Source organism: Cherax quadricarinatus, chromosome 89, assembly GCF_038502225.1.
Source record: "Cherax quadricarinatus isolate ZL_2023a chromosome 89, ASM3850222v1, whole genome shotgun sequence".
NCBI classification, from domain to species: Eukaryota; Metazoa; Arthropoda; class Malacostraca; order Decapoda; family Parastacidae; genus Cherax; species Cherax quadricarinatus.
This window is the reverse complement of record NC_091380.1, coordinates 665,981-689,743: the sequence shown is the minus strand read 5'-3', so window position 1 is coordinate 689,743 and position 23,763 is coordinate 665,981. Positions and strand designations below refer to the sequence as shown.

The following is a 23,763-nucleotide window of genomic DNA, read 5'->3' as shown; positions in this document are numbered from 1 at the left end:
GTGAAGTAAATTATCCCGCAACTTGAGGATGGCATCCTAAAGCTGTAAGAGTGGGCTGATATAAGAACATAAGAAAGAAGGAACACTGCAACAGGCCTACTGACCCATGCAGAGCAGGTCCATCCCCCCCCCGGATTAGCCCAATGACCCACCCAGTCTGGTCACCTCCACTCAAGGAAGGAGCACGTCACCAGACCCAGCAGCACAAGCTAGTCAGGTCCAACTCACACCCACCCACACCCACTCATGTATTTATCTAACCTATTTTTAAAACTACACTATCTCGAGTAGTGTATTTATCTAACCTATTTTTAAAACTACACTATCTCGAGTAGTAGATCTCTATTACACCCCAGAGGTTCACATGGACTTCAAGTCTGGGGAATATCTTGGCCAGTCATTAACCCTTTGACTGTTTCAGGCCCCTCTCTGAAACTGTCATTCTATGTCGCTCAATTTTTGAAAAAAAAAAAAAAATTATTTTTTCTTATGAAATGATAGAGAATCTTTTCCCGATGGTAATGACACCAAAAGTTCAAAATTTGGTTGAAAACTCATGGAATTATGCTCCCGCGAAGTTAGCGGTCTCGGCGACATATGTGCATCGGCGATTTCGCCGACTTTGAGCCCTATTTTCAGCCAATTCCATTGTTCCAGTTGACCAAACTCATAGCTATTTCTTTAGAACTCCATTTTATCTATCAGCTGAGTACAAGAAACCTCCCATTTACTAATTTGGACTACCCAATATGGTGGTCAGAAATTGGCAATTTGGCCAATTTCACGTAAACTAAAAAAGATGCCAATTTCAAAATAGGGTCCAGAATAAACAAGGTAGACATTCGTGGCACTAACATAACATATGCTCTGTTCATTAGTCATATCTCTAGGCCCCTCTTATATTATTATTGCTTTCTATTTTGATTTTTTATTCATACAAAAAAATACAAAATTTACTGTTATGCAGACTACTGCATTATTGTAAAAATGGTATAAATAATATCAGTGCACTAGTGAAAGAATATTAGACTCCCCAGTTGACGTGTATTGGACGTGTGGTGTGATTTATTTACTCCTGAACATTGGTAAAAATCAAACATTTCCGCTACTTTGAGCTCAGTTTCAAGGTCGTTTTCATTGTCAAAGTAATGAAAATCATCTCTATTTCTGTAATATGTTTTCCATTTTATCACCTAAGACCATGAAAACACGAATACAACGATAAATACTATACGAAAATACACCTCAAAGTCGGCGTTTTATTCCAAAAAAACGATCAGTTTTTTTTTTCTCATTACGCAATGTGTGCTGCAGGATTTTTTTTATGTGGTGCACACTGACCACACAGACCCATTCTCTCACATGTGGGCCTACCAGCTTTCTCCCGCTTGATTTGAAGCCGCTAGAATTATTGAGTATATATACGTCAGAAACATTGCTCGTAAGACGTATTTATACGTCAAAAACAGTCAAAGGGTTAAGGAAGGTTACCTCACTAGCTACGAGGTCACAAAATGACAATTCTCAGTGCATTATTACAATTAACGTAATAACATACCATGATATCCTTAGAAGTACTTTTGGTGTGAGCATGTCACTGACACTGACCTCAAGGAACCAACACAACTAGGTCCTCACTGGATACCCACACAATCAGTGCCATGTACTATTTCCTTCATTTGATGGTCTGCCTTATGTAATCTGACTATCTTTGTAACTGTCTCATGTCAGCGACTTACTCCTGCCCATGTTAATTCATCAATATGCAGGCTCATATAAAATGTACGATAAACTCGGCCATCAAGATCACACAGCACAGAAGTACCATAAACACAAAGTTATCCACTAAACAAAGCTAGAAGGCAATTACAGTGCAGCGAGTAGCCTTGGGGAATCTCGAGACGTCCTCCTTTGAGTTGCAAGGTCAGTGCAACTTTTCATCTCATTGACAAACCTATCAAGATAGGGTATTACTTTGGACACTGAATTATGCCAGGTGCCTTCCACCCAGTGCTCTTTAATGATGAGTGCTGTATACCTCCCCATAACAACACTTGTGCTGATGGTAGCAGAGGCTGATATTTATCACTATTTACAGAATGGAAAAAATAATTAACATCACACAGCAGCTCAGAATATATCCTAGGATAGTAACACCAGTTAACTTGTAGCCAAAGTGTGGATTCAAGCTCAATATAAAATTTTTTTTTTTTCAACAAGTCGGTCGTCTCCCACCGAGGCAGGGTGACCCAAAAAAGAAAGAAAATCCCCAAAAAGAAAATACTTTCATCATCATTCAACACTTTCACCACACTCACACATTATCACTGCTTTTGCAGAGGTGCTCAGAATACAACAGTTTAGAAGCATATACGTATAAAGATACACAACATATCCCTCCAAACTGCCAATATCCCAAACCCCTCCTTTAAAGTGCAGGCATTGTACTTCCCATTTCCAGGACTCAAGTCCGACTATATGAAAATAACCGGTTTCCCTGAATCCCTTCACTAAATATTACCCTGCTCACACTCCAACAGATCGTCAGGTATAATATAAATGCCTGCATAATAAGTGTACCTGTACAAGTGAATTTCACAGTGCTGCCAAGAACTGTAAGAGGATTCACAATCAGTAGAAACACTGGTATCTTTGTACACCACAACACCCAGATATTGAGATAAAATACTCCCATGAAATCCCATTTGGTTCTCCAGCTTCTTAAGGCCATGTACTCAAAACATAAGAGTTTCCCACCTAATCCCAAAACAAACAAATTCTTTAATGAAGACTCGTTTCACCTGTGACTGTCTGTGGGCTGGTGGTGGGTGGACTGCAGCTGCAACCTGCGCATTTAAACTAGACACCATAATTCTTATTGACTGGTCACCACTTCCAGGCACAGACACCTCATCAGACAAAATCAACTGTGGTTGATTGTTCACTTGAGTTATTGTTCCAGGTACAATCTGGAAAAAAGGAGAATGATATATTTGATAATGGTTTTAGGAATCATACCCCTCACAGCCCAGTCTCAAATTAGGCCTTCTAAATTGTTAAGAAAATATGAGACTAGGAACTCTACGATTAAACACTGAAGTGTTGGGCAAATGTTTTGTTAGTGGGATGAATTGTAAAGGACCTGCCTAGTATGGGCCAACAGGCCTCCTGCAGTGTTCCTCATTTCTTATGTTTATGTTCTTATGATTAAGAAACATGTAGGTGTAAGAAGTTTAAAAGTTTTACGTTATCACCTTACATGTTTGTAACATAAAATGAAGACCATCAACCCTACTAGACAGTATCAACCTTTAAAAGGCTTCCCTTTCACACTTGCACAAGAGGATGACAAAATAAGCATCCATCAGGGCAACCAGTGAACGTGTAATCAAGATTCCACTGCTTGCTGACCACAACTTCGTTTACTTAAGAGGACCCACAAACAGATGCCACAGATAGTGAAAAAGACACCAGATCCCACATCAATACCATCTGAAAATGCTGAGGACTTCCTGGACAACTTTAAACACAGTAAGACAAAAAAAAAAAAAAAAAAAAAAAAAAGCTGGAACAAGCACATCTTAAAACCTATCCACCAGTGACAACAAGCCTCCAGGTAAGCTGCATCGATCCTGAAGACAGGAATGGTTGCTGTCTACCATAAGAATTTTTTTTTTTCTAAACATGTCGGGCATTTCCCACCAATGCAGGGTGACCCAAAGGAAGAAACATTTTCATCATCACTCACTCCATCACTGTCTTATCAGAGGTATGCCGATACTACATTTCGAAAACTGCAATATATCTCCACCCCTATTTACATTTACAGTGGAGCCCCGGTTTATGATCAGCTCCCAATGTGACCAATTATGTAAGTGTATTTATGTAAGTGCACTTGTATGTGTATGTTTGGGGGTTTGAAATGGACTAATCTAATTCACAATATTCCTTATGGGAACAAATTCGGTCAGTACTGGCACCTGAACATACTTCTGGAATGAAATAATATCGTAAACCGGGGGTCCACTGTATTATATATCCTACTGTACTTTCAAAACATTGCTGCAATGCACACAGTACATGAGCAATATCTTGGAGTGTTATGTACTCTTGAACAAACAATTATACAAATTAAAAGTAACAATAAAAAAACCACTGAACTAGCATAATTAAAACACAAGACAAGTATCAGTATCAATTAAGAATCACATTTAACTGTTAATGTCAAAAGATTCTCTTAAAAGTTCTCCAACATCCCTACAGTCACTCTGGGGAAATTATAAAAAACCACAAGTGAAAAATGGCCCAAGTAGTAGGCAAACAATTAAAATGCGTTCCATTGCCGGGTGCATGCCAGAAGATACATAAGAGGGCAGGAGAGTCTACAAACTGGTGGCTATGGGCAAGATGCATCATGCCCCTGATCCTTGATTGACACAGGTCTGTCTAAATTGATTTTTCACACTGAAGAAGAGCCAAATACCCATATCCAGCCGAACCCCCAAACAACTTGTTTTTTCGTCTGTAGGCTCCATCAGGCCCATTACGGAGTCACTGAGGTGGAAATATGCTACGACGTGACATCAAAATAAGAGCCTTCACACGAGCATCAGGCTGCTCACCAACATGGCCTAGGAAACGACACAGCTCCATGTATATATCCCAGAGGGTCCTCGGGTTAATAAGAACAGCTTAACAATAATAGAAATAAGATATTAATGATGACAAGTTAAGGCAGCCAACTGTACTAGTGATTGGTGGAGAAAAGTGACAGATGAAGACCAGCATTAGGATGCAGAACACTGGTGTTCCAACTCGAGTGATTAGATCATTATAATAATATAAATGTGGAATTGCTAAGCTTGAAGGGGAGGTAATCAGGTTTAACCCAAGTGATCCAAGGGAAGGGAAGGGCAACTCCAATTTCTTGGACCAAGACCATGTCATCAGCATCAAGGCACCCACTTTGAGGGGAGCAGAGGTAAAAATGTGTTTGACATTTATAGAGTTTGGAAGCCACTCCACTGATTGTTTAGTACTTGTGCCATGTAACCAACATCACAAAGCTTTCATTAGTAATATCTTGTGGCAGAAAATATTGATATACCTGTGCAGTTGCAGCTGGAGATGGTGACTGAGTGCCTCCTTGGTTTATCTGACCTGAAGCAGGTGTCACGACCCCAGTAGCAGAACTTGCTCCGTCTCGCATGTGAGTCTGACGATGCCTCTTCATATCTGACCGAACACGGAAAGGCTTTCCACAATCGGGGCACGGATGTGGACGTTCACCTGAGATGACAGTCACATTTATTCTATGTAATTTAATGATTCATAGCTCACGTACTCTTAAATCATTTGATGTTAATACAGTATTAACTCTAAGTGATAATTAATCCAGTTCAGATCACTAGTTGATAATAGTACATAACATAATAATAGTACCAATAGTGTGATAATAGTACCAATATGTAAGTGAGAATCACACTTATGAAGTTTGATCATTCAAAGTTTATCTTCTCTTTCAGATCATTTGTTAATATTAGCAACGTACATAATAGAACTTTTGGAATACTGAAGTCACAAATTTACTTTCAAATATATAAGTATACATTTAAATTATTTTTCTTATTCTTTTTAGTAATCTTTACAGGAAAAGGGGTTACTAGCCCATTGTTCCCGGCATTTTAGTTGACTTTTACAACACGCATGGCTTACGGAGGAAAGATTCTTATTCCACTTCCCCATGGATATAAAAGGAAAAGTAATAAGACCAAGAACTATTAAGATAAAATCAAAGAAAACTCAGATGAGTGTGTATAAATAAATGTGTACATGTATGTGTAGTGTGACCTAAGTGTAAGTAGAAGTAGCAAGACATACCTGTAATCTTGCATATTTATGAGACAGACAAAAGACACCAGCAATCCTACCATCATGTAAAACAATCACAGGCTTTCGTTTTACAATCACTTGGCAGGACGGTAGTACCTCCCTGGGTGGTTGCTGTCTACCAACCTACTACCATTAATAGAAAGAGTGGATAGAGGAGCAATGTGGCAGATGTTGCAAGTATATGGAATAGGTGGTAAGTTATTAAATGCTGTAAAGAGTTTTTATGAGGATAGTGAGGCTCAGGTTAGGGTGTGTAGAAGAGAGGGAGACTACTTCCCGGTAAAAGTAGGTCTTAGACAGGGATGTGTAATGTCACCATGGTTGTTTAATATATTTATAGATGGGGTTGTAAAGGAAGTAAATGCTAGGGTGTTCGGCAGAGGGGTGGGATTAAATTTTGGGGAATTAAATTCAAAATGGGAATTGACACAGTTACTTTTTGCTGATGATACTGTGCTTATGGGAGATTCTAAAGAAAAATTGCAAAGGCTAGTGGATAAGTTTGGGAATGTGTGTAAAGGTAGAAAGTTGAAAGTGAACATAGAAAAGAGTAAGGTGATGAGGGTATCAAATGATTTAGATAAAGAAAAATTGGATATCAAATTGGGGAGGAGGAGTATGGAAGAAGTGAATGTTTTCAGATACTTGGGAGTTGACGTGTCGGCGGATGGATTTATGAAGGATGAGGTTAATCATAGAATTGATGAGGGAAAAAAGGTGAGTGGTGCGTTGAGGTATATGTGGAGTCAAAAAACGTTATCTATGGAGGCAAAGAAGGGAATGTATGAAAGTATAGTAGTACCAACACTCTTATATGGGTGTGAAGCTTGGGTGGTAAATGCAGCAGCAAGGAGACGGTTGGAGGCAGTGGAGATGTCCTGTTTAAGGGCAATGTGTGGTGTAAATATTATGCAGAAAATTCGGAGTGTGGAAATTAGGAAAAGGTGTGGAGTTAATAAAAGTATTAGTCAGAGGGCAGAAGAGGGGTTGTTGAGGTGGTTTGGTCATTTAGAGAGAATGGATCAAAGTAGAATGACATGGAAAGCATATAAATCTATAGGGGAAGGAAGGTGTGGTAGGGGTCGTCCTCGAAAGGGTTGGAGAGAGGGGGTAAAGGAGGTTTTGTGGGCAAGGGGCTTGGACTTCCAGCAAGCGTGCGTGAGCGTGTTAGGAGTGAATGGAGACGAATGGTACTTGGGACCTGACGATCTGTTGGAGTGTGAGCAGGGTAATATTTAGTGAAGGGATTCAGGCCCTAAGCGAAACAAAGCTGAAGGGGGTAGGAGAGTTTCAGTGGGGGGAAATAAATGGGATTAAATCTGGAGTATCTGAGAGAGTTAGAGCAAAGGAAGGGGTAGCAGTAATGTTAAATGATCAGTTATGGAAGGAGAAAAGAGAATATGAATGTGTAAATTCAAGAATTATGTGGATTAAAGTAAAGGTTGGATGCGAGAAGTGGGTCATAATAAGCGTGTATGCACCTGGAGAAGAGAGGAATGCAGAGGAGAGAGAGAGATTTTGGGAGATGTTAAGTGAATGTATAGGAGCCTTTGAACCAAGTGAGAGAGTAATTGTGGTAGGGGACTTGAATGCTAAAGTAGGAGAAACTTTTAGAGAGGGTGTGGTAGGTAAGTTTGGGGTGCCAGGTGTAAATGATAATGGGAGCCCTTTGATTGAACTTTGTATAGAAAGGGGTTTAGTTATAGGTAATACATATTTTAAGAAAAAGAGGATAAATAAGTATACACGATATGATGTAGGGCGAAATGACAGTAGTTTGTTGGATTATGTATTGGTAGATAAAAGACTGTTGAGTAGACTTCAGGATGTACATGTTTATAGAGGGGCCACAGATATATCAGATCACTTTCTAGTTGTAGCTACACTGAGAGTAAAAGGTAGATGGGATACAAGGAGAATAGAAGCATCAGGGAAGAGAGAGGTGAAGGTTTATAAACTAAAAGAGGAGGCAGTTAGGGTAAGATATAAACAGCTATTGGAGGATAGATGGGCTAATGAGAGCATAGGCAATGGGGTCGAAGAGGTATGGGGTAGGTTTAAAAATGTAGTGTTAGAGTGTTCAGCAGAAGTTTGTGGTTACAGGAAAGTGGGTGCAGGAGGGAAGAGGAGCGATTGGTGGAATGATGATGTAAAGAGAGTAGTAAGGGAGAAAAAGTTAGCATATGAGAAGTTTTTACAAAGTAGAAGTGATGCAAGGAGGGAAGAGTATATGGAGAAAAAGAGAGAAGTTAAGAGAGTGGTGAAGCAATGTAAAAAGAGAGCAAATGAGAGAGTGGGTGAGATGTTATCAACAAATTTTGTTGAAAATAAGAAAAAGTTTTGGAGTGAGATTAACAAGTTAAGAAAGCCTAGAGAACAAATGGATTTGTCAGTTAAAAATAGGAGAGGAGAGTTATTAAATGGAGAGGTAGAGGTATTGGGAAGATGGAAGGAATATTTTGAGGAATTGTTAAATGTTGATGAAGATAGGGAAGCTGTGATTTCATGTATAGGGCAAGGAGGAATAACATCTTGTAGGAGTGAGGAAGAGCCAGTTGTGAGTGTGGGGGAAGTTCGTGAGGCAGTAGGTAAAATGAAAGGGGGTAAGGCAGCCGGGATTGATGGGATAAAGATAGAAATGTTAAAAGCAGGTGGGGATATAGTTTTGGAGTGGTTGGTGCAATTATTTAATAAATGTATGGAAGAGGGTAAGGTACCTAGGGATTGGCAGAGAGCATGCATAGTTCCTTTGTATAAAGGCAAAGGGGATAAAAGAGAGTGCAAAAATTATAGGGGGATAAGTCTGTTGAGTGTACCTGGTAAAGTGTATGGTAGAGTTATAATTGAAAGAATTAAGAGTAAGACGGAGAATAGGATAGCAGATGAACAAGGAGGCTTTAGGAAAGGTAGGGGGTGTGTGGACCAGGTGTTTACAGTGAAACATATAAGTGAACAGTATTTAGATAAGGCTAAAGAGGTCTTTGTGGCATTTATGGATTTGGAAAAGGCGTATGACAGGGTGGATAGGGGGGCAATGTGGCAGATGTTGCAAGTGTATGGTGTAGGAGGTAGGTTACTGAAAGCAGTGAAGAGTTTTTACGAGGATAGTGAGGCTCAAGTTAGAGTATGTAGGAAAGAGGGAAATTTTTTCCCAGTAAAAGTAGGCCTTAGACAAGGATGTGTGATGTCACCGTGGTTGTTTAATATATTTATAGATGGGGTTGTAAGAGAAGTAAATGCGAGGGTCTTGGCAAGAGGCGTGGAGTTAAAAGATAAAGAATCACACACAAAGTGGGAGTTGTCACAGCTGCTCTTTGCCGATGACACTGTGCTCTTGGGAGATTCTGAAGAGAAGTTGCAGAGATTGGTGGATGAATTTGGTAGGGTGTGCAAAAGAAGAAAATTAAAGGTGAATACAGGAAAGAGTAAGGTTATGAGGATAACAAAAAGATTAGGTGATGAAAGATTGAATATCAGATTGGAGGGAGAGAGTATGGAGGAGGTGAACGTATTCAGATATTTGGGAGTGGACGTGTCAGCGGATGGGTCTATGAAAGATGAGGTGAATCATAGAATTGATGAGGGAAAAAGAGTGAGTGGTGCACTTAGGTGTCTGTGGAGACAAAGAACTTTGTCCTTGGAGGCAAAGAGGGGAATGTATGAGAGTATAGTTTTACCAACGCTCTTATATGGGTGTGAAGCGTGGGTGATGAATGTTGCAGCGAGGAGAAGGCTGGAGGCAGTGGAGAGGTCATGTCTGAGGGCAATGTGTGGTGTGAATATAATGCAGAGAATTCGTAGTTTGGAAGTTAGGAGGAGGTGCGGGATTACCAAAACTGTTGTCCAGAGGGCTGAGGAAGGGTTGTTGAGGTGGTTCGGACATGTAGAGAGAATGGAGCGAAACAGAATGACTTCAAGAGTGTATCAGTCTGTAGTGGAAGGAAGGCGGGGTAGGGGTCGGCCTAGGAAGGGTTGGAGGGAGGGGGTAAAGGAGGTTTTGTGTGCGAGGGGCTTGGACTTCCAGCAGGCATGCGTGAGCGTGTTTGATAGGAGTGAATGGAGACAAATGGTTTTTAATACTTGACGTGCTGTTGGAGTGTGAGCAAAGTAACATTTATGAAGGGATTCAGGGAAACCGGCAGGCCGGACTTGAGTCCTGGAGATGGGAAGTACAGTGCCTGCACTCTGAAGGAGGGGTGTTAATGTTGCAGTTTAAAAACTGTAGTGTAAAGCACCCTTCTGGCAAGACAGTGATGGAGTGAATGATGGTGAAAGTTTTTCTTTTTCGGGCCACCCTGCCTTGGTGGGAATCGGCCGGTGTGATAATAAAAAAAAAAATAATAATAATAATTCAGGGAAACCGTTTATTTTCATATAGTCGGACTTGAGTCCTGGAAATGGGAAGTACAATGCCTGCACTTTAAAGGAGGGGTTTGGGATATTGGCAGTTTGGAGGGATATGTTGTGTATCTTTATATGTGTATGCTTCTAAACTGTTGTATTCTGAGCACCTCTGCAAAAACAGTGATAATGTGCGAGTGTGGTGAAAGTGTTGAATGATGATGAAAGTATTTTCTTTTTGGGGATTTTCTTTCTTTTTTGGGTCACCCTGCCTCGGTGGGAGACGGCCGACTTGTTAAAAAAAAAAAAAAAATTTAAATTATTATATAGTTTTATATAGAGGGAAGGAATGGTAGAAGTAATCCTAGGAAGGGTTGAAGGGAAAGGGTAAGGGAGGTTTTTAAGTGTTAGGGACATGGACATCCATAGGCTTGTGTGAGCATGTTAGATACGAGTACATTAAATAGGAGTGAGTGGATGGAAAGGGTTTTTATGATTTGATGCACTGTTAGTGTTAACAAGGTAATATTTATGAAGAGATTCAGGGAATCTGGTTAGGCAGACTTGAGTCCCTGCGTTCTGAATGGAGGGTTGGGATGCTGCAGTTCGAAAGATTATCTGAGCAGTGATGCAAGCACACCTCTGGCACGACACGGTTTGAATGAATGACAGCGAAAGTGCTGGGTCTTTTTCAGGTCACCCTACCTTAATGGGAGGTGACCAATGTGTTAAAAATAAATACAGTCAAAATATAGGGTCTTCATATAAAAAAAGACAATAATATTTATTTCATTTAGCAATTTATAATTTCTTTTCCCATAAGAACTTAGAGTTACTGTAATAGCATACCTGTATGAATTCTCTTGTGATTCTGAAGATACGATGCTGCTCTAAATGCCTTGCCGCAGAACTCACACTTGTAATTCTTTTCACCAGTGTGGATTCTACGATGTACCACCAGACAATACTTGCGCTTGAAGTCCTTCCCACAGTACTCACACTGATACTGTCTGTGAAGAAGAAATTAATGCATCTCTTTGAAAGCAAATCTTCTGATATAATTTTTAATATTTTCACAATTTACTAGATTCAATCTTTCTAATATAATGCTAGATTCACAAATAACCCACACATAGGAAAGAGAACCTTACTGTGATGTTTTGATCCAACTTGGATCATTTACAAGGTCATACTTTGTAAATGGTCCAAGTCGGACAGAAACATCGTCATAAGCTTCTCTCTCTGCTATACGTAGGTCATCTGTGTATTGTTCCACTCACAGTATTGTGACTTTTTGTTCTTTATTTTAGATTCATAGTGAACCATTTGTTTAAAACACTTCCTAATACAGCCTCTCCTCACTTAGCAATGTACGTACTCGTTTACCGACGACTCGGACCTACGATGGGCTCTCTGACCAGTATGCATACCTAAATAATGTATATTAGAGCTGATTTCCTCTTATTCTGTTCATTACAATATACAGTACACTACTGTATAAGCATTTAAAAATATACCAGAAATGTTATAAATGGTGCAAACGTGACATTAAAACACTATCAAAGATGGTTGACACAAACCCACTACCATTAATCTATGCTCCTCACTTAGCGACGAATTCGTTTACCAACGTGGTCTTAGGAACGGAACTCCATCATTAAGTGAGGAGAGGCTGTACTGTACTCTATTTTAATGTCATATTATAACTGTTTACTATCACACATTAATGCTCTGCCTCGGTGGGAGATGGCCGACTTGTTAAAAAAAAAAAAATCAATGCTCTGGGATATGAATTAGTAATTCTGTAAAGTGTGTGGATTTTCAATGATGGGGCCCTGTACAATATACATATATAAGCACTTCAGTGCACTTCCAGCAATACAGCTACTGAATGAATGATCTTGAGTGTACTTGCTTTTCTGGGTAACCCTACCTTGGTGGGAGACAGCCAGTGTTAGAAAAAAAAATAAGCAAGAAGAGCAATTGCTGCAGTTCTTCGTTTTATATTTTTTTAATATTCCAACTTCCTCCCACCAATGTAGGGTGGCCCTCCAAACAGTAACATCCCCACCCTTCCTCCAGAATGCAGGCACTATACTTTCTACTTCCAGGATTAAAGTTTGTTTGATGGGTTACCCTGAATCCCTTCATAAATGTTACCTTGCTCACACTCCAACACCACATCAAATTATGAAAACAACTTGGCTTACTCCTATCTAACATGCTCATACAAGCCTGTTGGATGTCCAAGACCCTACCACTCAAAACCTCCTTTAGTCCCTCCCTCTAACCACTCCTAAAAGAACCCCCTCCCTCCTTCCACACCAGATTTATACGTCCTTCTAGTCATCCTGTTTCTGCATCCACTTTAACAACTCCTCCTCAGCCTTCTGAATAATACTTTTAGTAACCTATTTGTCATTAAGGTTTCTGAGTGCCATTTAATAAATATAATACATTTGTAGTTTGGAAATTAGGAGGAGGTGCGGGATTACCAAAACTATTATCCAGAGGGCTGAGGAGAGGATGTTGAGGTGGTTCAGACATGTAGAGAAGATGGAACAAAATAGAATGACTTCTTTCTTTCTTTCAACACACCGGCCATATCCCACCAAGGCAGGGTGGCCCAAAAAGAAAAACGAAAGTTTCTCTTTTAAATTTAGTAATTTATACAGGAGAAGGGGTTACTAGCCCCTTGCTCCCAGCATTAAAATAGAATGACTTAGAGTGTATAAATCTTTAGTGGAGGGAAGGTGGGGTAGGGGTTAGCCTAGGAAAGGTTGGAGGGAGGGGATAAAAGAGGTTTTGTGTGCGAGGGGCTTGGACTTCCAGCAAGCATGTGTGTGTTAGATAGGAGCAAATGGAGACTTGACATGCTGTTGGAGTGTGAGCAGGGTAACATTTATGAAGGGATTCAGGGAAACCGGCAGGCCAGACTTGAGTCCTGGAGATGGGAAGTACAGTGTCGGCACTCTGAAGGAGGGGTGTTAATGTTGCAGTTTTATAACTAGTGTAAGCATGCCTCTGGCAAGACAGTGATGGAGTGAATGACGATGAAGGTTTTTCTTTTTTGGGCCACCCTGCCTTAGTTAGAGACAGCTGATGTGTTAATAAAAAAAAAATAATAAAAATACATTCCATACCAAAACTTATTCATTTCAAAGACCGACAACTCCAAACTCCTGAATTTCACAAAATTATGTCATTCATACTTCAATTCTAACTCAAAGGTCCCACAAGAACAAGATCAATGAACTTCACACTAACCTGTCTTCAGAATGAACTGATGTTGTATGATATCTTAAATCTCCCCACTGCCTGAAGAATTTTTCACACAGTTGACATTTGTATGGCTTCTCACCGCTATGAAGTCTCTGGTGAACTTTGAGAGCACTTGCAGCATAAAAAGCTTTCCCACATTGTTCACACTGATGAGGCCTCTCACCTGAAACATGTATGCAATCATTAGGAAAAAAGTGCAGTGAAACAAGGCAAAAATTATGCTGAATTAGATTTATGCTCTTGACACAAATGAAGCATTTCCTCTGGAAAAGCAATCTGATAAATAAAATAAAAGCATTGTGTATGTGATGTTCATGGAGTCTTGGAAATACAGTTTGGGAATAAGTGATTTCAAATGCGTTTGTTGCTTCAGGTAAACCTAATATTTTTAAACATTCAAAACATCTCACCTGTATGTCCTCGAATGTGATAAACAAGAGAATTCTTGTGTGTGAACACCCTCGGACACATAGTACAGGAATAGCCTCCCTTTACTGCTTTCCCCATCTTTATCTTCTTTTTTGGTGCCCCCTTATTCTGTGGAACTTCTTCTTTGTGTTCAATCTTTCTGTGTGTCATCAACTTAGTTTTTGACTTAAAGACTCTGTAGCAGTCCTCACAATTAAATTCTGGTGGATTCTCACTGTGTTCTGACTGGACATGGGAATCGAGGGCCATCTGTGTACGGTAGCTCTTGGGACAAGCCACACACGTGTACGGTTTATCAATAGAACTTGCCTCAGTTTCCTCCATATGGGCAACTTTTAAATGGACTTCGAGCATACTCTCTTTCCGGAATGTTTTGTTGCACAGTTCACAGGTGAAATGTTCCCTCGAGTGTACTAATGAGTGGTCCTGCAGAGCCTCTGCATTTTCAAACTCTCCACCGCAAACTTCACACTTGTGTTTTTTGTACGGTTCGTAGTGACCCTTTAAATGCTCGAAAAACTTCAGTTGAGATTCAAAACCTTTTGTACAAATTTCACACTTGAAAGGCTTAGGTTTCATTGCAGGGGGCACATGTGTCTGCTTATGTACTGCAAACTGCTGCTGATTGGTGAACTGCTCACCACACTGCGCACACTTGTAACACTTCACATGCTTCTTAGTGGTTTTTAGTTTCTTTGGAATTCGTTTTTTATGTGGTAGGGACTTTTTACCATCAGTGCTATAGTTACCACTAGTCTCCAGGTCCTCATCATTAGAGTCCATATCCTCATCTAGTGGATCTTCCTCCTCGAATACCACTTCTTCCATGGGGTCGTCATCCTCGTAGTTTGCACTTATAACCATGGCTTCAACTTTGACTAGCTGCTCAGGGATATGGGGAAGTATTTCTTCCTTCAGGTTCTGACTCACATATTCCACATATTCTGGTCGATGGCGGATGGGTCGACCACTGCGAGAAACAAGAGGCATGTGTTGAGATGCGAGCTGATGCTCGTGATCATCATCTAAGACTTCTGTTTTTGTGACTTGTTGTAAAAACTGTTTTTGCTGGTGTTGCAGCTGTGTTTGTTGATGCTGCTGCTGTTGATGCTGCTGATGCTTTTGCTGCTGTTGCAGTTGTCGCTGCTGTTGTGGCTGGTGAAACTGAAAGGGTTTCTGTTGTTGCTGCTGCTGTAGCCTATGGGGATGCTGCAGTTGTCTTTGTTGATGCTGTTGCTGTTCTTGATGCTGCTGTTGAAGCTGCCTTTGTTGCTGCTGTTGCTGCTGCTGTTGTTGCTGCTGCTGTTGTTGTTGCTGCTGCTGCTGTAGCTGTTGCTGCAACTGTCTTTTCTGAATCTCCAGCTTATTTGGTTTTCGATATTCATGTAATGTATGAGGCAATCCATCATGATCTAGCTGAACGAGATTTGTCGTCGGAACGTCTGGCAGGATATGATCAGGCTGGTCTTGTTCTTGCTGTTGCTGTTGTTGCTGTTGCTGCTGCTGTTGTTGCTGTTGCTGTTCTTGTTGCTGGAGAAAAATATCAGAATAAGCTCTCTCAAGCAGCTGTGATTTAGGATTTTGGTGTTCATGGCGGACATGGTGGCCAGTAGAATTTGTAGGAGCAGCAGTGGTGGTTGGGTTCATTACGTCAAAATACAATTCAAGAGGAGCCGATGCAGCTGCCCCTTTCATTGCTGCATCGCTCATTTCCACAAAGGCCACGTTATCTACAGAAACAAGAGCATCGGGAAACTTCCCTTGTTGGTCATCTTGCAAAGGCATGTGTGCAACATATTCCAGGCTACCATAAGAATCTTGTGCACTGCTCCCTGCGGTGGTGAACGTCACTGCCGGACTGACATTGCTCAGTGCACGAGATCCCTGTGCAATGACACCCTCCAGGAGTGTCTGCGTGTTGCCTGAGGACACAGGAACATAATGCTGTGTAGCTGCACCCAAGGAAGCCAGACTGCTGGTGCTGAGAGCTCCACCTGTCCCATTAAGTCCAAGTTGATCAAGTTGTGTTGGATCAATCTTGGGTAAATTTACAATATTCATTTGTATAGATCCACCGCCTCCCAACATACTGCCATCCTCGCTCTCTGACATCACTTATACCTATAAAAGCAAATTAAAGAGTTAAACATGGGAAATAATTTGAATTTCAAGCATGTAGAACAGTTTAAATATTTTTTTCCAATGATATATCATTTTTTCCAATGATATATCAATGTAATATTTAATTTTAAATAATTGGTGTTAAAAATGGGTATCAAAATTTTCACAGTACATAAATCATATCACATGGAAAGTGTGTTTATGCAAGGCAGAGCTTATGTACACCAACAGTGGGAAAGATATAAAACACGAGGAGAAAAATCCCTACGTTTATTAAACAATAGTACAGACGCTACCCTACTTATGAACACTTGAGTTACGAACATTCAGACATACGAACAGACTGCCGTGTTAGTTAAAGTTAAAGAAGTTTTTTATTACAGTATTTAATATTAAAATATGCTTTGTATTAAGAACCGTACATTACTGATACTGTACACTGTTCAGTATTGTCTTAAGTTTTCAATGAACAACGGCGCATGAAGAGAAAATTAATAATAATGATGATATTAAAAATAATAATAATCATTACAAAGAAAAATGGCATAATAAGTTACGAACAATTCACGATACGAACAGCCTTCTGGAACGTAACTTGTTCATAAGTTGGGGGGCGTCTGTACAAGTGATAAACCTGTAGGGAGGCATACAGGTTTAATCCAAGGAAAAGAACTGCAGCTCTAATGCCTCAAATCAAGATCCCTTCACAAGGGTCATACAGTGCTCTCCTGAAAAGGCAAAAAATAACACCATACGAGTTTATTTTTGGGTATACAGTGATTGCTTGTTATATTACACATACTTGTGGAGACTCACTGAACCAGTAATGGAAGTATAATCACGTTCAATCAAAACCAGTGAATTATACTCAAATGATTGGGCATGACTACGTTAATTTGAAATTGTAGTAGTATAGTGTAGTAGTACAATATAATAGTATACTGTAGTAGTAGTAGTAGTAATATAGTACAGTAGTAGTATAGCAACAGTCATAGTAGTATAGTGTAGTAAATTATAGTTGTATTGTGTAGTAGTCGCCCTGGGTAATAGTACAGTGTAGTAGTAGTATAATATGGTAGTAGCAGTATAGTATATTAGTATAGTGTAGCAGCAGTAGTAAGTCAGTAGCAGCAGTAGCAGTCAGTAGTAGCCAGTAGCAGTAAGTAGCAGCAGTAGTAGTAGTCAGTAGGAGCAGTAGTAGTCAGTAGCAGCAGTAGTAGTCAGTAGGAGCAGTAGTATTCAGTAGCAGCAGTAGTAGTCAGTAGCAGCAGTAGTAGTCAGTAGGAGCAGTAGTAGTCAGTAGGAGCAGTAGTAGTCAGTAGTAGTAGTCAGTAGCAGCAGTAGTATTCAGTAGCAGCAGTAGTAGTCAGTAGCAGCAGTAGCAGTCAGTAGTAGTAGTCAGTAGCAGCAGTAGTATTCAGTAGCAGCAGTAGTAGTCAGTAGCAGCAGTAGTAGTCAGTAGCAGCAGTAGTAGTCAGTAGCAGCAGTAGCAGTCAGTAGCAGCAGTAGTAGTCAGTAGCAGCAGTAGCAGTCAGTAGCAGTCAGTAGTAGCCAGTAGTAGTAAGTAGCAGCAGTAGTAGTCAGTAGCAGCAGTAGCAGTCAGTAGCAGTCAGTAGTAGCCAGTAGTAGTAAGTAGCAGCAGTAGTAGTCAGTAGCAGCAGATGTAGTCAGTAGCAGCAGTAGTAGCCAGTAGCAGCAGTAGTAATCAGTAGAAGCAGTAGTAGCCGGTAGCAGTAGTAGTCAGCAGTAGTAGTCAGCAGCAGTAGTCAGTAGCAGTAGTAGCGAGTAGCAGCAGTTGTAGTTAGTAGTAGTAGTACTAGTAGTAGTAGTCAGTAGCAGTAGTAATCGGCATTACTAATCAGCAGTGGTAGTCAGCAGCAGTAGTCAGCACTCTGCAGCACTAGTCAGCAGTAGTAGTAGTCAGCGGCAGTAGTAGTCAGAAGCAGTAGTAGTAGTCAGTAGTAGTGGTCAGCAGCAGCAGTAATAGTAGTCAGTAGTAGTAGTCACCAGCAGTAGTCAGCAGTAGTAATCAGTAGTAGTAGTCAGCAGTAGTAGTCAGCAGCAGTAGTCAGCAGCAGTCAGCAGTAATAGTAGTTAGCAGCAGCAGTCAGCAGTAATAGTAGTTAGCAGCAGCAGTCAGCAGTAATAGTAGTTAGCAGCAGCAGTCAGCAGTAGTAGTAGCAATAGTAGTAGTCAGCAGCAGTTGTCAGAAGTCGTAGTAATCAGCAGCAGTATTTGTCAGCAACAGTCAGCAGTAGTAGTCAGCAGTAGTCAGTAGTAGTCAGCAGAAGTCAGTAGTAGTCAGCAGCAGTTGTAGTCAGCAGCAGTAGTAGTAGTAGCCAGCAGTGGTAGTAGCAGTCAGCAGTAGTAGTAGTCAGCAGCAGTAGTAGTAGTCAGCAGCAGTAGTAGTAGTAGTCAGCAGGCAGCAGTAGTAGTAGTCTGCAATAGCAGTAGTAGTCAGCAATATTAGTAGTCAGCAGCAGTAGTCAGCAGCAGTAGTAGTCAGCAGTAGTAATCAGCAGCAGTAGTAGTAGTCAGCAGCAGTAGTAGTAGTAGTCAGCAGTAGTAGTCAGCAGTAGTAGTCAGCAGTAGTAGTAGTCAGCAGTAGTAGTAGTAGTCAGCAGGCAGCAGTAATAGTAGTCTGCAATAGCAGTAGTAGTCAGCAATATTAGTAGTCAGCAGCAGTAGTAGTCAGCAGCAGTAGTAATCAGCATCAGTAGTAGTAGTCAGCAGCAGTAGTAGTAGTAGTCAGCAGTAGTAGTCAGCAGCAGTAGTCAGCAGTAGTAGTAGTCAGCAGTAGTAGTAGTCAGCAGCAGTAGTAGTAGTCAGCAGTAGTAGTAGTCAGCAGTAGTAGTAGTCAGCAGTAGTAGTAGTCAGCAGTAGTAGTAGTCAGCAGTAGTAGTAGTCAGCAGTAGTAGTAGTCAGCAGTAGTAGTAGTCAGCAGTTTTAGTAGTCAGCAGTAGTAGTAGCAGTCGTCAGCAGTAGTAGTATAGTCAGCAGTAGTCAGCAGCAGTAGTAGTAGTCAGCAGTAGTAGCAGTCAGCAGTAGTAGCAGCAGTAGTAGTCAGCAGCAGTTGTCAGCAGTAGTAGTCAGCAGCAGTAGTAGTGGTCAGCAGTGGTAATCAGCAGCAGTATTTGTCAGCAGTAGTAGTCAGCAGCAGTAGTAGTAGTCAGCAGTAGTAGTAATCAGCAGCAGTAGTCAGCAGCAGCAGTAGTAGTCAGCAGTAGTAGTAGTCAGCAGCAGTAGAAGTCAGCAGTAGTAGTAGTCAGCAGCAGTAGTAGTCAGCAGTAGTAGTCAGCAGCAGTAGAAGTCAGCAGTAGTAGTAGTCAGCAGTAGTAGTAGTCAGCAGCAGTAGTCAGCAGCAGCAGTAATGGTCAGCAGCAGTAGAAGTCAGCAGTAGTAGTAATCAGCAGCAGTAGTAGTCAGCAGCAGCAGTAGTAGTCAGCAACAGTAGAAGCCAGCAGTAGTAATCAGCAGTAGTAGTCAGCAGCAATAGTAGTCAGCAGCAGTAGTAGTAGTCAGCAGTAGTAGTAGTCAGCAGCAGTAGTCAGCAGTAGTAGTCAGCAGCAGCAGTAGAAGTCAGCAGTAGTAGTCAGCAGCAGCAGTAGTAGTCAGCAGCAGTAGAAGCCAGCAGTAGTAATCAGCAGCAGTAGTAGTCAGCAGTAGTAGTAGTCAGCAGCAGCAGTAATGGTCAGCAGCAGTAGAAGTCAGCAGTAGTAGTAATCAGCAGCAGTAGTAGTCAGCAGCAGCAGTAGTAGTCAGCAACAGTAGAAGCCAGCAGTAGTAATCAGCAGTAGTAGTAGTCAGCAGCAGTAGTAGTCAGCAGCAGCAGTAGTAGTCAGCAGCAGTAGAAGTCAGCAGTAGTAGTAGTCAGCAATAGTCAGTAGTAGTCAGCAGTAGTAGTAGTCAGTAGTAGTAGTAAACAGTAGTAGTAGTCAGAAGTAGTAGTCAGCAGCAGTAGTAGTCAGCAGCAGAAGTCAGCAGCAGCAGTCAGTAGTAGTCAGCAGCAGCAGTAGTAGTAGTAAATAGCAGTAGTCAGCAGCAGCAGTAGTCAGCAGTAGTAGTAGTAAGTAGCAGTCAGCAGCAGCAGTAGTAGTAGTAAGTAGCAGTAGTCAGCAGCAGCAGTAGTAAGTAGCAGTAGTCAGCAGCAGCAGTAGTGGTAAGTAGCAGTAGTCAGCAGCAGTAGTAGTAGTAAGTAGCATAGTCAGCAGCAGTAGTAGTAGTAAGTAGCAGTAGTCAGCAGCAGAAGTAGTCAGCAGTAGTAGTAGTCAGCAGCAGCAGTAGTAAGCAGCAGTAGTAAGTAGCAGTAGTAAGCAGCAGTAGTAAGTAGCAGTAGTAAGCAGCAGTAGTAAGTAGCAGTAGTAAGCAGCAGTAGTAAGCAGCAGTAGTAAGCAGCAGTAGTAAGTAGCAGTAGTAAGCAGCAGTAGTAAGTAGCAGTAGTAAGCAGCAGTAGTAAGCAGCAGTAGTAGTCAGCAGCAGCAGTAGTCAGCAGTAGTAGCAGTCAGCAGTAGTAGCCAGCAGCAGCAGTAGTAGTAGTAAGTAGCAGTAGTCAGCAGCAGCAGTAGTCAGCAGTAGTAGTAGTAAGTAGCAGCAGTAGTAGCAGTAGTAGTAGTAAGTAGCAGTAGTAGTAGTAAGTAGCAGTAGTAGTAGTAAGTAGCAGTAGTAGTAGTAAGTAGCAGTAGTCAGCAGCAGTAGTAGTCAGCAGTAGTAGTCAGCAGCAGCAGTAGTCAGCAGTAGTAGCAGTCAGCAGTAGTAGTCAGCAGCAGCAGTAGTCAACAGCAGTAGTCAGCAGTAGCAGTAGTCAGCAGCAGCAGCAGCAGTAGTAGTAGTAAGTAGCAGTAGTCAGCAGTAGTAGTAGTAAGTAGCAGTAGTCAGCAGTAGTAGTAGTAAGTAGCAGTAGTCAGCAGTAGTAGTAGTAAGTAGCAGTAGTCAGCAGCAGCAGTAGTAGTAGTAAGTAGCAGTAGTCAGCAGAAGTAGTCAGCAGTAGTAGTCAGCAGCAGCAGTAGTAGCAGTCAGCAGTAGTAGTCAGCAGCAGCAGTAGTAGCAGTCAGCAGTAGTAGTCAGCAGCAGCAGCAGTCAGCAGTAGTAGTAGTAAGTATTATTATTATTATTATAATTAAGGGGGAAGCGCTAAACCCGGAGGATTATACAGCGCCTGGGGGGGGATGTGGAAGGCATTCAGGCTTAATTTGGGGAACTGGAGCACAGATCCAATTCCCTAAATCAAGAGCCCCTCACCAACATCAAGGAACCTTCCTTGAGGGGTAGTAGTAGTAAGTAGCAGTAGTAAGTAGCAGTAGTAAGTAGCAGTAGTAAGTAGCAGTAGTAAGCAGCAGTAGTAGTAGTAGTAAGTAGCAGTAGTAAGCAGCAGTAGTCAGTAGTAGTAGTAAGTAGCAGTAGTCAGCAGCAGCAGTAGTCAGTAGTAGTAGCAGTAGTCAGCAGCAGTAGTCAGCAGTAGTAGTAGTCAGCAGCAGCAGTAGTCAGCAGTAGTAGCAGTCAGCAGTAGTAGTCAGCAGTAGTAGTAGTAAGTAGCAGTAGTCAGCAGCAGCAGTAGTAGTAGTAAGTAGCAGTAGTCAGCAGCAGCAGTAGTAGTAGTAAGTAGCAGTAGTCAGCAGTAGTAGTAGTAAGTAGCAGTAGTCAGCAGCAGCAGTAGTCAGCAGTAGTATTAGTCAGCAGCAGTAGTAGTCAGCAGTAGCAGCAGTCAGCAGTAGTAGTAGTAAGTAGCAGTAGTAGTAAGTAGCAGTAGTCAGCAGCAGCAGTAGTAGTAGTAAGTAGCAGTAGTCAGCAGTAGTAGTAGTAAGTAGCAGTAGTCAGCAGCAGCAGTAGTCAGCAGTAGTAGCAGTCAGCAGCAGCAGCAGTAGTCAGCAGTAGTAAGTAGCAGTAGTCAGCAGCAGCAGTAGTAGTAAGTAGCAGTAGTCAGCAGCAGCAGTAGTCAGCAGCAGCAGTAGTCAGCAGCAGCAGTAGTCAGCAGTAGTAGTAGTAGTAAGTAGTAGTAGTAAGTAGCAGTAGTCAGCAGCAGCAGTAGTAGTCAGTAGCAGTAGTAGTAGTCAGCAGTAGTAGTAGTCAGCAGTAGTAGTAGTAAGTAGCAGTAGTCAGCAGCAGCAGCAGCAGTAGTCAGCAGCAGCAGTAGTAGTAGTCAGCAGTAGTAGTAGTAAGTAGCAGTAGTCAGCAGCAGCAGTAGTCAGCAGTAATAGTCAGCAGTAGTAGTAGTCAGCAGCAGTAGTCAGCAGCAGCAGTAGTCAGCAGTAGCAGTAGTCAGCAGCAGCAGTACTCAGCAGTAGTAGTAGTCAGCAGTAGTAGTAGTCAGTAGTAGTAGTCAGCAGTAGTAGTAGTCAGCAGTAGTAGTCAGCAGCAGTAGTCAGCAGTAGTAGTCAGCAGTAGTAGTAGTCAGCAGTAGTAGTCAGCAGCAGTAGTAGTAGTCAGCAGCAGTAGTAGTAGTCAGCAGCAGTAGTAGTCAGCAGTAGTAGTAGTCAGCAGTAGTAGTCAGCAGCAGTAGTAGTCAGCAGTAGTAGTAGTCAGCAGTAGTAGTCAGCAGTAGTAGTCAGCAGCAGTAGTAGTCAGCAGTAGTAGTAGTCAGCAGTAGTAGTAAGCAGCAGTAGTAGTCAGCAGTAGTAGTAGTCAGCAGTAGTAGTCAGCAGCAGTAGTAGTCAGCAGTAGTAGTAGTCAGCAATAGTAGTCAGCAGTAGTAGTCAGCAGTAGTAGTAGTCAGCAGTAGTAGTAGTCAGCAGTAGTAGTAGTCAGCAGCAGTAGTAGTCAGCAGTAGTAGTCAGCAGTAGTAGTAGTCAGCAGCAGTAGTAGTCAGCAGTAGTAGTCATAAGCAGTAGTCAGCAGCAGTAGTCAGCAGTAGTACATCTTAAGTATAAATTAAGTAACATTAAGATATATTATCCCTGACAAGTGACACACATTACAACACAAATTATAACCACCAAAAATAAGCCTACAACAACAATCTAAATAGACCTACTTACTAGGCCTAAAAAAAAGTTCAATCAACACTAGGAAAGTTTGTAATGGAAGTGTCTGAGACGAGATATAAACCCAGCCTATAAAAATTGTGGATTTCTGGAGGCCTAAACCTTAGATAAGTAAAAGTTAAGTGTTATGTGCTGGGGTATATAGGCCTATAAGCGGCTAGTAGGCCTACCCTCCATCACTAAGACCATCACCACCATTTTCCTCCATCACGGCCAAACCCACAAATAATGGAGTGGAAGGTGAGTGGAGGGGCGTGGAGGCCCCGTGTCAGCCTCAACTGGAGGGTGACATGTTCTGGAGGATCAACAGCAGCAGCAGCAGCAGCAGCAGTCACAAGCGTTGCCATAATACTTACAGCAGCCAGGTAGAGGAACCTCCAGCAGCAGGAGATGTGACAACAATGGCGAGCAGACCCGCCCGACCATACATCTTCATCATTATTAATATCTAACTCACCTTTATCTTACATTTACCTCTGTATTTAATGTATCAAAAAATTGCTATCTTAATGCACTCTTATAATAATATATTATTTCCCCCGTATTTGTTATGGTAAGCTCCTAACACTAATAATATATTTTTTTTTTAATTTTATACTAGACATATTATTACGTATAACATCTCTTATATACTTAAAATAGACGTTTAATAAGCCTCTGTTATTTTATATAAATATTTCTTTATGTCAAATAAATATTTTGAAAATAAATGAAAAAGATA

General features: G+C 41.4%; 1 protein-coding gene across 5 annotated transcripts in view; it reads right to left on the bottom strand.

Moving 5' to 3' along the window:
- LOC128697187 (uncharacterized) overlaps positions 1–23,463 on the bottom strand; it is a 37,306-nt gene extending 13,843 nt beyond the window's left edge. For 3 of the 5 annotated variants that reach the window (XR_008408264.2, XR_008408265.2, XM_053788732.2), the window contains exons 1-6: positions 23,213–23,376; positions 13,926–16,065; positions 13,501–13,678; positions 11,083–11,243; positions 5,108–5,289; positions 2,802–2,969 (exon numbers count right to left, since the gene is read on the bottom strand). Coding sequence is in view for 3 of the 5 variants with exons in the window: in XM_053788732.2 (XP_053644707.1) it covers positions 2,802–2,969; positions 5,108–5,289; positions 11,083–11,243; positions 13,501–13,678; positions 13,926–16,056 (2,820 nt within the window). In the remaining 2 variants the exon portion in view is untranslated. The other 2 variants (XM_053788733.2, XM_053788734.2) reach the window with 2 other exon arrangements.
- Positions 23,464–23,763: the final 300 nt, after the last annotated feature.